This window comes from Hevea brasiliensis, chromosome 18 (genome assembly GCF_030052815.1).
Source record: "Hevea brasiliensis isolate MT/VB/25A 57/8 chromosome 18, ASM3005281v1, whole genome shotgun sequence".
Taxonomy (NCBI): domain Eukaryota; kingdom Viridiplantae; phylum Streptophyta; class Magnoliopsida; order Malpighiales; family Euphorbiaceae; genus Hevea; species Hevea brasiliensis.
Genome location: NC_079510.1, coordinates 29,306,202 through 29,320,797, shown reverse-complemented (window position 1 = coordinate 29,320,797; position 14,596 = coordinate 29,306,202). Strand labels below are relative to the sequence as shown.

The 14,596-nt window shown below is 33.1% G+C and overlaps 1 protein-coding gene across 4 annotated transcripts; it reads left to right on the top strand.

Annotated features, from left to right (window-relative positions):
- Window positions 1-9,250: 9,250 nt before the first annotated feature.
- On the top strand, window positions 9,251-13,858 carry LOC110639399 (casein kinase II subunit beta-1). Of its 4 annotated transcripts, none has more exons than XM_021790323.2 (5): window positions 9,251-9,774; window positions 10,663-10,881; window positions 11,822-11,931; window positions 12,023-12,188; window positions 13,353-13,858. In XM_021790323.2, exons 1-5 carry the CDS (start codon window positions 9,564-9,566, stop codon window positions 13,481-13,483), a joined length of 837 nt encoding a protein of 278 aa, XP_021646015.2. In that variant the 5' UTR covers window positions 9,251-9,563; the 3' UTR covers window positions 13,484-13,858. The 4 variants fall into 4 exon arrangements, with proteins under 4 accessions (XP_021646015.2, XP_021646017.2, XP_021646018.2 ...); XM_021790325.2 differs by having other exon boundaries at window positions 9,292-9,774; window positions 11,837-11,931; XM_021790326.2 differs by having other exon boundaries at window positions 9,296-9,774; window positions 11,837-11,931; window positions 12,023-12,185.
- Window positions 13,859-14,596: the final 738 nt, after the last annotated feature.

The following is a 14,596-nucleotide window of genomic DNA, read 5'->3' as shown; positions in this document are numbered from 1 at the left end:
AATCTCGAAACCCATATGTTTTTCTTCCAACTTTCCCTCACCGCATCTTCTCCCTCTGGCCACCGTTGGAGGCGAGGCTGGTTGGGTCTTGAAGCTTGCTATGCCAGGAGTTGAACGGGCCCAGCCTCGTCGGAAACAACCACCAGATGACGTCGAACGGCTCGAAAGTGGCAGCCTCGCATATGCGTCCACCTCCCTCTCTCATTGAAACTAGCCTCCATTGCCACCCTTTTGCCGCCTTGCTTGCTGCCGTAGAGGCTCGCCGGAGCATGCTGGAGACTCACCGGTCTTCATCGCCAGCAGTGGTGTCCTTTGCCGGCCGGAAAAATGAAGAAAGGAAGAGAAAGAGAGGGTGAAAGGGAGAGAGTGCGTGGGGGTGAGGGGGGTTTGCATGGGTCTGTTTCCAAATTTCAATTTTTTTTTTTTTTTTAAAAGAAAAGCTGGCTGTGACAGTGGGAAACCCACTGCCACACGCCAAAAATCCCATCAGCATCTTTTTTTTTTTAATTTGCTGGGTTGTTACATTCTTCCCCCCTTAAGAAAAATTCGTCCTCGAATTTTCGAATAAACAAGAGATATGGAAAAGAAGATTATCGGAACAAGTGCAATCATTACTCCTCCAGCTATGCAGAGATTGGTAAAACATTTATTCTTCAAACTCTTCGTATATTATTTATGACATTCTACCGCTCTCTGATTCTACTATAGTGTCCTATTTGTCATCATCTCTTTCTAGAGGGCTTTTATCTTGTAACTATTCATTGACCATTTTTTTTTTTGACATTTCAAGTATTCGCCATACCTCACTGTTCTTGACTTGATGTCTCATAACTTCAATCAACTTTGGTGCTTACCTCACTTTTATTACGCCCTAACATGTCTCTTGGTAACTTCAGTCGTCATTCCTTTGTTTTAATAATCTCTGTTTTCCCCAATGACATAACTTATGTTCCTTATTCCATGGTATCCTATGAGTAGCTTTCCTGTAGCACCTAATTTAGGCATCTTGTTCGAGATCTTTACTCTTCCTATGACTTCAGTGGTCAATACCTATAAATCTTCTCCTCCCATGATACTTCAAATTTTTTTTAATCTCTTTTGTGTCATTACTAAGGTACTTAGACCAACCTCTATCGATCTTATGTAACTAGTCAGGTAGAGTCTCCTCCAAGGGCCAAGTGTATCATTTATCAATATTGGAAAGTAAACTGGGTCTCTCCTTCTAGGTAACAAAAGTGTTTATATTCTCTGACAACTCAACCCATGCGACTTATCAATTCTCACTCCTTCTCTGGAATGGAAATATCTAGACTTCTTCCTTTAGCTTCTTAGTATGTGGCCTACTTCTGATACATTGGCACTCAGATCGAGGCTCTACTACTCCTTTAATCTATCATCTCATAATAACTTGTTTTAAACGTCTCTTAGTGTGTTCCTAGCATACCTATTCCTCCTTATCCTCATCATTATAACTGGCTCTATCGAGCTCTTTTTCTGTCATTTGCATCTTATCCACTTCCCTTTTCCTATTTTTTGGTATTGTTGATATCTTTTCAACCTGCTGTACTTATTCCTTAATTTTAGTCCTATTTCACCCTTACACCTTTTTCCTTCAAGGAGGTCCATCCCATCATCAACTTTAACTTTCATTTTATTTCTTAGTCTTCTTATCTTGATTACTAGTTCTATTACTTCGAGAATTCTAACCTTACAATTTACTCCTACCGGCACATTCTTCACCCTTTGTAACACTTATAATTAACCATAGAAAATTCTTTTTGTATTCCCTTTTTCCAACTTAACTATCAGAACATTATCATTCCCCACTAACCTCAGTAGGAAATTGCTCATCCTGGATGGATAGGAGCCCCTGAAACTATAAGTTCCATCTGAACTAACACGGCTGTGGGAAATGTGTACCATGCCTTAATTCTAAACAAAATACTTCATGTGTTCATTCTCCTTAATATAATCACATATACTGCCTATAGCTTTCTAAACTTCAACCTCAAATTATCCATCAGCAACAATTTCATCTATTGAAACTCATCCATAAATAGTACTTCATCTAGCTCATGGTTTAAAACAGTCGCAAGCCTTAGTAGCTAACTTAATTTAACTTCTGTCATTACTCTGATCGTCCTTTCATACTTAACACTAGGTATGCACTTACTGTCATTCTCATATCACGGAATTGTATATGAATTGGTGCCTACCAAACTCTCAAATAACTAGGTCTCCTTGACTCAGTCTCTGTTCCTTATATAACCTTCTAGAACCAAAAGCACAAGCTAAACTTGAAAAGAAAGAAAAATACTCTTATATTCAACTACGCTCGATTGTCCATATAATAATGTTTAACCTATGTTTCTTGGTTTTTCTCTCCAAATTTCATTATCTCCTAGCACAATTGTGCTCTACCTATAAGGTATCATCTGCATGAACCCTTTACTGTACCATTGTCCTTCTTGACATAATATTTTATAATTTATTAACTTTACTTATACTCGACCTATGATTCATATCTATCATAGTTTATATTGTGCCCTTAACTTTTGTTGATTCCTGAAAGATTTCTCTCACTAATAAATTCTTCCAACACTAATTTCACCCTTATCTATGGTCATTAATTTGATCCTTGAACTTTCTAGTGATTTATAACCACCCAGACTTGTCACTTTTCGTTCTACCCCTACTATTGTCCTGTCGTTATTGCTTCACTACAAAGTGATTCTGTTGATCACACTAAAGACGTTTGCCTGACATTCATAACGAACCTCTAACTACCTTCTCACTATCTCAAAAGTCCAACCTAAAGCCTCTGTGTCATTATCTATCATTCTTTTCCTCTCATCATACTTATTTGATCCTTTAGACTGACTTTTATTCAACTTACTGCTTACTAACTTCTCTTTCTCTACCTATTTAGGTAGTCCGCAATACCATCGCACACCTTCTAACATTTACTCATTATTATTGTATTCCATACCTCCATCACTTTTCTCACTAATGTGGTCCCATTTTGGGTTTTCCATCCTTGTCATTCTCCTTGCCAAGAATAACACTTAGCCTATCCTATATCTTAACTTTGTTCCTTTTATTATGCGCTCTTTAGGTTGTCCTTTCATTTATTTCCTTTGTCTTACCCAAAATAGAACTTGACTATTCTATCCCTGGTTCCATTCTTTTTCCTAACATAATAGCTGTACTTGCTAACTATATCTTTCAGAGTCTCTATCGCGTTATCATATGTCTGTGCTACTCAGATTTGGTCCTTTGACCACTCTAGCTAGTACTTCCACTAGCATTTAGATTATATTGCATCTGCAATCAATTGTCCAAACTTTCATTCTGCACTTTCTTTATCCATTGGCCTTCTGTGATTTATCTTCGCTAATTTATTACTCTTAACACTATTATAATTAGATTATACTATTGTTTTGAATAATTTGAAATTAGAAAGGAACTCAAAGAAATTACTGATCATACTTTTATTGTATGATCTCTATTCTTATCCTTTAGCTTACATAATACCCTTACCACCTCGAGAACTGATTCTGTAGTAATTTTATTTATTTGTTATTATTATTATTATTATCCATGTTTACTCAATTAGCCAAAACTTAAGGTTCCGGGCATCCAAACCCGTCATCCAATTCAAAGGATTTACATCCATCGTGATCTGATTATATATGATTCCTATAATAGAACTTGCATCATCCGCAGGATACCTGAGCCAACTTCTCTTTACCACACTCTACAGTCCCATCAGTACTATTTTGTTGGTCACCATTATTAGTAATAACTTTCGATCCCTACGAAAAGATAGGACTATACCCTAACTTGCTGCAACAAAAATACTACATTTACCACCTTGCCCAAAACCATGTCAAATTAATGACTCTCCTATCATATTATAACTCTGTGAATCATCAATTCATAGTTCCGACTTTCCCTAGGTAGTAGGGTTGTACTTTATTTCATACTGATACACACAAGGTGTACTATTCTCACTAAGTTCTAACCAAATGTTTGTCATACTGCAAAAACCATCCAAAATTCCATACTGAATACTAGATAATCTCACTCTATAGGTGTCACCTTTACTTTGCAACTAATCCGAAACCTCTGGTCTGATGGCAATTCTTATTGTAACTCTAGCTCATGCTAGGGTAACTGAGTCACTGACTCTAGTTATCACCCCACTGTGACCTCTCAATATTCTAACTCTAGACCCCTAACTAGGAGTTCCCAACTCCTCTGCAGATATAGAACTCTGTTATGGTATTACTGTACCAAAACAGAGACTGCCTGCAACATCCTCATCATAAGCACTACAGGGAAGTACGCAGCTCTACACAATAATCTCATGTCGGTACTGTAATCTGCAGCTTACAGAACAGACATCGAGAACATTGTATAGTTACTACGATACGTCCTGACAGACTAGGTCTCCTAATTTCTTATCTCTCTTGAATCTTCTATTATCATAAACTTATTCTGTCTGGGTCATCCACTGATGACTGCCAGCAATGGTATCCTCATCCTTATCTAGGGCAACTGTACTTTCAAGACTCACTTTTATGTACTCGTGCCTTGCACGAAATGGGCACACCATTTAAACCCATACAGACAGAAACATAGCATTTCTTGGAGTACGTATCCTCATGATAGATCTCACATGTCTACTAACTCTATTTCACATTTCTGTGTACTCCACGAAAATCAAGACACTAACTGAGGTAATCTTATATTTCCCGAGGTATAACGTAGAATCTAGAAACAAAGATACAGAAAAGACAAAACAGAATCCTATACTCCGCATGTAACATCCCAACAAGACTCCTTTTACACTCCTAATTATATTATTTCCCATGAATCTAGAGCCTAAGCTCTGATACCACATTTGTCACGACCCAACCTATGGTAGGACCGCACTAGGACACAGGCGACAAAGCCCGAGGCCCGTAGTAAGCCTAACTATTCCTCAAATCCATAACCAGACCCACAATTTAGGCCCAATATGCAAATAAAATAATTTAAATTAAACTGTTATAATTATATTTCGGGCCAACTTAGCGAAAATTATCGTAAATAAAAATTTGGGAGCCAGCTCAACCTGTTACCTCATTCATAACCATTTAAAACTCATAAAATTTTTTTTCTTTTTATTTATTAATACGCAAACTTGAATTCATACAGTCCCTGACAGACTTAATGCTACTACTAGCACATGCGGAGTCCTAAATTACAAATTTAGAGAATAATAATACAATTAAATAATCGACGTTAAACCTGCGAGAAAGAAAACAGGTCGCTCTGTAAAATAACTCCTCCTGTGGCCTGGAAAAATATTGAACAGGAGTGAGCGTTCGACTCAGAGAGTAAAATATCAATTTTAACCATAATCTCTATAACTATCTAAAGCTAATGCACCCTGTAGAGTGAAATGCAACACCAGCAATAATTTCACATCATAACATCAAAAAGGTAATTTGGAGCACTCACGCACCCTGTAGCATCAATCATAACATATGGGAGCTGATCCCTATCTGACTCTCTTAAATCCAACACAGTGCGTGAAGAACTCAAGCGGACTTTCGCAATAAACCAAATCGAGGGTCCCAGAAGAACTCAAGCCGTGACTACCCCTCGAAGGATCGGGTCGTGAAGAACTCAAGCCGTGGATCGCGAGTCCTATCCATAGTCCACACCACATCACACGCACGCCAACGCACGCTGCGCTTCAAATTACCGCAACAACATTCATGGCACTTTAACGATTATCAATGCAACATAAATCGTGCCTAGAGTTTAACTACATAAATATATGCATATAAGTGATGCATGGGCATCTTTGAACATATAATAATACAAAATTACAATTAAAATTAATATTTTACTCACGATTATCGATGACTATTGTATTCTTTGGATGCGAAAAATAGTGACCTCGATCACCTAATAATTAAATTATAAATTTATTAGTACTAACTCAAAATAAAACTCTAAAGAGGCAATAGATGACCTAATTCATGCAGAAAATCGTGAGAGTTTCCCCTATACCTGAGACCTACCCAACCTGCAAAAAGGCTCAAACAACACTTCTAAATTCTCAATTCCCACAATCACATCTCATCAATATCACATGGCCCCTCCTGGGCCCTCCAAATCAGACAATACTTAAAATTTTAAAAATTACATTTTAGTCCCTATAATTGACATTTTTCAAAAATCCACTCAAACAAGCTCTAAAAATTCTAAAATTTACTTCATGATCCTAATAATATTATATGACTATTGCAAAAGGAATTATAATTTTTCGATAATCCACGAATATTTTATGAATTTTATTCTAAATCGATATTAGTAAAATGAGCAACTTGGAGTTGGGTTTACCTATGCCAATTCGACACTGGGCATCGAGCGTGCGAAAATGCTAGGATTGACTGTAATATTGACCAAGTTCTGAGATTGGCCGTCGGGCAGCCGGATCTGGCTGAAAATGCAGTCCCGACGCCGGTGAGCTATCCTCGATCCAATCGCACCTAAATTAAGTCCAAATTTTGTTAATAATTATCCTAAAATTATTTTTAAATTTTAGAAATCGAAAAAGTTCGAAAATCTCACCAAGCGATCTGGACCGTCCGATTATCGCCTTTTTCAAACGGTGTCCGATCGGAGCGGGACCAGTCCTATCCCGAAGATCTCGTCGTCTTGAGTCCATCGGTGGCCTCGGATTTCCAATCCGACGGTCGGATCGCCGGAAAAGTGGCCGGAAAGCTCGAAACCCATATGTTTTTCTTCCAACTTTCCCTCACCGGATCTTCTCCCTCCGGCCACCGTTGGAGGCGAGGCTGGTTGGTTCTTGAAGCTTGCTTTGCGGGAGTTGAAAGAGCCCAGCCTCGTCTGAAACAACAAACAGATGTCGTCGGAACGAATCTCGAAAGAGGCAGCCTCGAACATCCGCCCACCTCCCTCTCTCATTGAAACTAGCCTCCATTGCCGCCTTTGCCGCCTTGCTTGCTGCCGTAGAGGCTCGCGGAGCATCTTTGGAGACTCACCGGTCTTCATCGCCAGCGGTGGTGTCCTTTTGTAGGAAAAATGAAGAAAGGAAGAGAAAGAGAGGGTGAAAGGGAGAGAGTGCGTGGGGGTGAGGGGGGTTTGCATGGGTCTGTTTCCAAATTTCAATTTTTTTTTTTTTTTTTTTTTTAAAAGAAAAGCTGGCTGTGACAGTGGGAAACCCACTGCCACACGCCAAAAATCCCATCAGCATCTTTTTTTTTTTTTTTTTTTTTTTTTTTTTTTTTTAATTTGCTGGGTTGTTACATATTTAATAAATATATTGTTGTAAATAATATTTAAAAATCACAATTCGCAGATTTAAAAATATAATTATTACGATGAAATTTTTAATTATCAAGGGTTTTGATTAGCAGATTGTACATTGCTAAAACCAAAGGCGGAGCCAACAAATTAAGTAATAATATATATATATATATATATATATATATATATATATATATATATATATATATATATATATATATATAACATTTATCAAATAGAAAAAATAATTTCATAAAAATAATAAATTTCCATTATAATTTTAAATTTACAATTATTTTTCATGAGTTTTTATTTTTTTAAAGTATTTATTTATTGTTTCATTATTAATACTATAAATGATATCTTTCAAAATTTATCGCCATTAAATAATCATTTAACTCAATTATATAATTAAATCTTCATAATTTTCGTTGTAGAAAATACTTTTAACATTTACAATTACAAAAGATAATATTAGTGATAATTTCACTGGCTAACAAACTAATCAATATACTCCATTTTTCATATATTATATGTCAATTATTAAAATAATAAGTAGAATAATTATTAGTCTAAATATTAATTATTATTATAATATAATAATAACAATAATTATCAAAAGAATAAGTGAATTTATTAAATTTAATAACAATTTTTATACTTCCAATTATAACAGATAATATTAATGTCAATTTTATTGACTAACAAATAAATTAATACATTAAAATTTTCATATATTACATGACAATTATCAAAAGAATAAGTAGAATAATTATTAATCTAAATGCTAATTATTATTATATAATAAATATTATAATTGTCAAAACAATAAGTGATTTTGTTAAATATAATAATATTTTAATAAAAAAAATTATTCTATTTTTTTTTTAAATTGACAAGGAAAATCCGCCCTTGGCTAAAACTAACCGCAATTACTGTACAAAATATGCCCCACAAAACTTTTATTTCAAAATAAGAGAGCTTAAAAAATATAATAATTCCTTTATATCAAAATTTCAAATTCTCCTTAATAAAATAAAAATCATGTCAACATAATCCGCTTGCATAATATGTTTATAAAATTCAAAATTTTTATAATAATAATGATAATAATAATAATCAAGAAATTTTAATTTAATAATGTTGAGATTGTTTGTGGATTTTGAATTTAAATTTAAATTTAAATTTAAGTCGATCATAATATAATAAAATATAAAAATTATTAAATATTAATTAAAAAATAAATAAAAATAAAATAAATATATCTAATATAAATTTTTATAATCATCAAAATAGGTATTTGTATAAAAATTTGTAAAAAATAAATAAAAATGTATATATAAATTTTTAATTTAATTATTATTTAATTTATTCTATTCTCCTATGAAATTGAACGTGATGATAATAATAGATAAAATATTTATAAATTAATTAATTTTTTATAATTTAAATTTAATTAAAATTTACCTTTAATTATTTATATTCATCATAAATTTAATTATTATAGTTTAAAAATATTTAAATTTATTTATTTTTATATTTTTAATTAATAAACTATATAAAAATATTTTTATTAATAATTTTTATTTTAAAAATTTTAATAATTTTAAAAAATATTTAATATATAAAAATTTATAAATATCATTATAAAATATAACGTATATATATTTTAATTATTTATATAAACTAATTCTAATAATAGATTTTCAATTCGTAAAATTTCAACCTAACACATAATTCGATGTCAACTCAAATCGGTCATGTTACTATTTTTCAAACTCAATTTCCACCCGATTTCGTTTTTATGCTCCTGGGTTTGGATATCTGTGTACAACGGACCGTTGCCAATCCCCAGCGGCAGCTAAACAAAACACGTGATGAAGTGACGTGTGTGCATGCACAATGGCCTAGGAAGAGCCTATTAGATTCGATCTCAACCTTCGCAATGTCTACCCTATAGGCTATCGCTGCGTTTATTTTCTCTCTCTAATAAAGGTGTGCTAATTTTCTAATTTCGATGAAAACCCAATAAAATCTGGAGAGAGAATATTCCGAAATTGAAAAATTAAAAAAAAAAAAAAAAGGGGAAAACCCCGGAGCTTCAGCTCGCACTATCCCTTCTCTCCCTCTATCCAAAGAAAACCCTGGATTTTTCACCCGTTCCGAGCCATGCATCCATGATTTTGCCCTGAAGACCAACTCTAATCCTCGCCGAGGAGGAGATCGTCATCGTCATGTACAGGGAACGAGGGATTGGTGGGTCCAAGACTGAGGTGGGACTTGTCGATCGGAAACGGATCAACGATGCTCTTGATAAACATCTCGAGCGCTCCTCTCCTTCTACCTCCAGAGCAATCAACAAGGATGTTTCGTCGCAGTCTCGTCTCATGGGGAAACAACCGCCTGATCGCAAAGATCTCCTCTCCAAAAACAATTCCTCCGATGGTATTTCTCTTTCATTAGCATTTTTTATGTGTATTTTGATATTTTTGTTAATGTTGGTTTGTTGTATATTCAATCTCGAAATTGAAGAGCTTTATGCTTATTATTATTATTTTTTTAAATTTAATTATGGAAATTTTGATGTTAAAGTATTGTTTTTGGGCTAAACGGTTTAAATTCTTGCTGTTATCAGCAGCTAATGAGAATTAAAGCTTTTTCTTTGGATTCTAAAGTGGTTTGTAGGAGTAATCATAATTGCTTCAATTCAAGGCTAATTATGATACCTTTAAAGCCAACATGTTAAGTTTTTACCTGCCATAATCATTAATCCACAGAATCTACCTTTTTGAAGTGGCAAATTTCTAATTGCTGTTTTACTGGGTTTTTTTTTTTTTGTATAGTCTAAGGTGGATGGGAAATTTTCTTTCCCAACTTCATTATGCATACTTGTTCTAGATTGTTTAGAATTTTTCTGATTGGCAGAATTTTGAATTACTGTTTTTGGATAATTTTGATCATGATGAAGTTAAATTGATTTTATAAGATGATGGCACATCTCCTTGTAAGATTTTTTTAATGTTTTTTCTTAGTGACTTTAAATTTGTCAAATATGCCAAGATTTGTGTCTTTTTGAAAAACTTTTAGTGTAATTGTCCTTCGCATGCTGTGTTAATAGTCTCTGGGCTGAGTCAGATGCATGGTATGGAAAAAGCCTTACCTGGACATTCCTGCTTATTACTTCTTAAAGCTTTCTTCTTTTGGACTGCCATTGTACAAGGCAGCGACCTATGAAAGAAAATTAGTTTTGTACAAAATGCCTGACGCAAGCCTTGATTAATTTCAGCACCTGATTTTGTCTGTTGGCTGATGTAAATCTTTTATATACTGCAGAGGAATCTGAGACAGACAGTGAAGACTCAGAGGTTAGTGGTTCTGATGGGGAGGACACATCCTGGATCTCATGGTTTTGCAATCTGCGGGGAAATGAATTCTTTTGTGAAGTCGATGATGATTACATTCAAGATGATTTTAACCTCTGTGGGTTAAGCAGTCAAGTTCCTTATTATGATTATGCACTTGATTTGATTTTGGATGTTGAATCCTCTCATGGTAAGCTCAATCACTTTAGACAAAGTTCATGTTGAGGGGTGTGATATAATCATGTGAACATGCATATACATGCATTAATGCCATTATATTTGCAATGTATCCAGACATTAATAGTCAATAGGGCTGTGCACGGTTCTTGGGCTTCTCGAGCAAAATTGAATAACTATACTGAAACGAACTTATTTTAATATTTTGGTTCAGTTTTGGTTTTTCATTAAGAACTGAACTATAATTGTACTAGACCCATACAAACTGAACCGAGAATCAATTTTATACATATGCTTTTCTATGATTTTTGTGCTGTATTATATGCTTCCAATATATATATTTGTGGACTATATGCAACCTAATTTTTTTTTTCATTTCTCTATCTTTTCTTTATAATTTTAGTTATAAATATATTAAATCACTATCTTATAATTCTTAATTATAAGTGTACTAATATATATATATATATATATATATATATATATATATATATATATATATATATATATGTTTAATGCATAATTGTATATGTATCTTATAGTTAAAAATTATATAATTTAGAAATAACTAAAAAATGCATATGATATATGATATATTGTGTATTAATAATTAATTTTAAACTTTAAATACTAATTCAAGCATGACTTTTTATGGAAACAATTGTATAAAATTGTTTCAAGAACTAAAATCTGAATTGAAACCAAAGAACCGAGAATGAAACTGAATTGAACCATACCTTAAACATCAAAAAACCGAGCCGGAACCATTCTTAAATTTTGGTTCAGTTCTTGTTCCCGTTCTGATTTCGATTTCGATTCCTAGGCAAAGCCTGAACTGAATCACATACGCCTAATTGTCATTGACATTTCATGTATGTATTAGAATTTTGAAATACGTGCTTGTAGCTTATTTAGTTATTTGATTATTTTTCGCAATTGATGGGGATGGATAGGAGATATGTTTACAGAGGAACAACATGAGTTAGTGGAGTCAGCGGCAGAGATGCTTTATGGTCTGATTCATGCCCGATATATATTGACTGGCAAAGGGATGGTAGCTATGGTGAGGTTTTTCCATTAAGTTGAATTTTTTCATGATTTAGTAGCTTTAATATTGGGCACCAACTAGAATCATGCTGTTGTGGCTTCTACAGCTGGACAAGTACAAGAACTGTGACTTTGGGAGATGCCCAAGAGTTTACTGCTGTGGACAGCCCTGCCTTCCAGTTGGTCAATCAGACATTCCTCGGTCAAGCACTGTCAAAATATGTTGCCCCAGATGTGAAGATGTGTACTACCCCCGTTCCAAATACCAAGGTAGTATCCTTTGTTCTTTTGGACCTGTATTGCGTATATTCATCTTAGCCCCTGTTATGACAACTTAGGTGTTCACCTTGGTCCAGACAAACATATTCATTAATATGTTTTTCCAGATAGCACAAACTTTTTCAATTCTAAGAGGCTAAGAACTGTGGATAAGGATTTGTAAATATTATATTTAGGCCTTGTCCTAGGGTTCTTATCAAACTAGTTTATTTACTTTCTTCTAGTTATGGGTAAATGCTTTTACATTGGAATATGATGTTCATTATATTTGGATAAACTGCTTCCTAATGTATTGCAAAGTTGTTTTTACTATTTTTGAATTGTTAACAACTCTCCTAAATTTTGGCTTTTTTCTCCTTTATTTTTTTTCTAATCTTTTATATTCTTATGCATCCAGCTAAACTTTAATATGCTTCATTAGACCTGCTAAAAAATCTAGCTCATCGACTAGCTGAGCTCAAACCTAATTACAGGTCCACTTGTTAAAAAGCTCTAGCCAAGGCTCATATAGTGTACAAAATTCAGCATATATAAATGGATTATATGATGTATTTGTTTTTTTGTATATTCAATTTATGACCTGATTTGAGCTTGAGCTGGAGCCTAGTTCAATCTGGAATATCATATTGAGCTGTGCTTCCTCCAATAATTGAGTCAGCTTATTTGCAGCCTGCATAATGGCATAGAAGTGCATGCATGTAGCCTTAGTTGCTTTTCTTTTACCATTTATAGTACTTAGTTCGAGCTTAATATTGATAAATTCATACGACCTACATCTATAGCTGTTATCTTGAAAATTGTGCAGAAATACTAAGTAATGTTATTCATTCCCACCATAAAATGTGTGGACTTTCCAAATTGTCCATTTTTACCTTGTCCTCAAATATTATTGTTATAGCAGTTCTAAGAAATCCACAAACAGTTTATTAAGCCTGGACACACTTTTTCTAACATCTCAAATGGTAAGTTAGAGAAATAATTAACTTGATATGGAGGAGATGTAATTTGGGGATTCGCCTCACACGTGCATACTTGATGGAATTTGTAAGAAGTTGTTTTTGTGTTAATAGTGTTTTATCAACTGAGCTACTACATGTTTTATTCGCTATATTTTGGGTATGTTTTAATTTTTCTCAAGTTTCCTTTAACTTTATTTAGACATTGATGGAGCCTACTTTGGAACAACATTTCCTCACGTGTTCTTGATGACATATGGACATCTCAAGCCACAAAAGCCAACACAGAGTTATGTTCCAAGAGTATTTGGGTTCAAAATACACAAACCATGACAGTGGAAGTTCAAGCTTCTTTGGTTAAGAAGAGTTGGCAAAGGTAAAAGTCACGTAGGATGCCCTAAATCTGCCCCTGCCTTCACTCCAGAAGAACCAGAAAATAATGGGGAAAACTTGTTCTTAATATGTTCAAGCAAATATCATAAAGAAATTATGCAATCATGTCAGGTAATTAGTCCTCATATATTAGTTGCCTAAGTAGCTAGCTTCTTTTCGTTTCAATTTTCCGAGTTGCAAATTTTCAATTTACTTTTTCTTCGTAGAGTAATTTGAAACTAATGAATTTTATGTTTAGAGGTTTGATATTTTGTTGTTACCTGAGCACTTGAATTTTAAAGGATTGTGTTATATCATCTGATCCATTTGTGTTTCTCCTCACTGCCGATAATTTCCTGAGGTTTTATATTTTCAAATTCGGTTTGGTATTTGAATTTGAAAGCAAAGGTGAATCAAGTTTTATAGGTTATATATATATATATATATATATATATATATATATATATATATATATATATATATGATCCCGACTTGTAGAGGCGGAGACAATATCTCTTGTTGCGACAAATCGACTTTCAAAAGCTCATTTATCAATCAAATTTGAAGGGGCACACCAAAGCATCGGGGTGTTTAATAATATTAAAATTAGTAATTTGCACGTTTATAAATAAATTATTAAAATAATTTTGTAAATTTTAATTAGAAAAAGATGATATATTTGCTATGTTATAAAAAATTAAAGTAATAATTAAATTTAAATAATTTTGAAAATAAAATATATAATTTTTAAAAAATAAATTATATGTATTGAATTATTACTTTAATTAAATTGTATTTTTTTAAAACTTGATAAAATTTTTTCTAGCTTAAGTGGTTTTAAGTGGTGATACCTTTGGAACTAATGGCTAAGTGTTACTCTTTAAGTTTTAACTATTAACAAAAATATTAATTTAGATCTTTTAAAAAAAATATTCGAAGAGCATTAAAAATAACTTTATATCTTATATCAAGCGCCCTAAATTAAGTTTTCTCAAGTTTAAATTCTTATAATATTTTTATATAAAAATATATTATCCTTCATCACAACTATTTATATACAATTATTGAAATAAA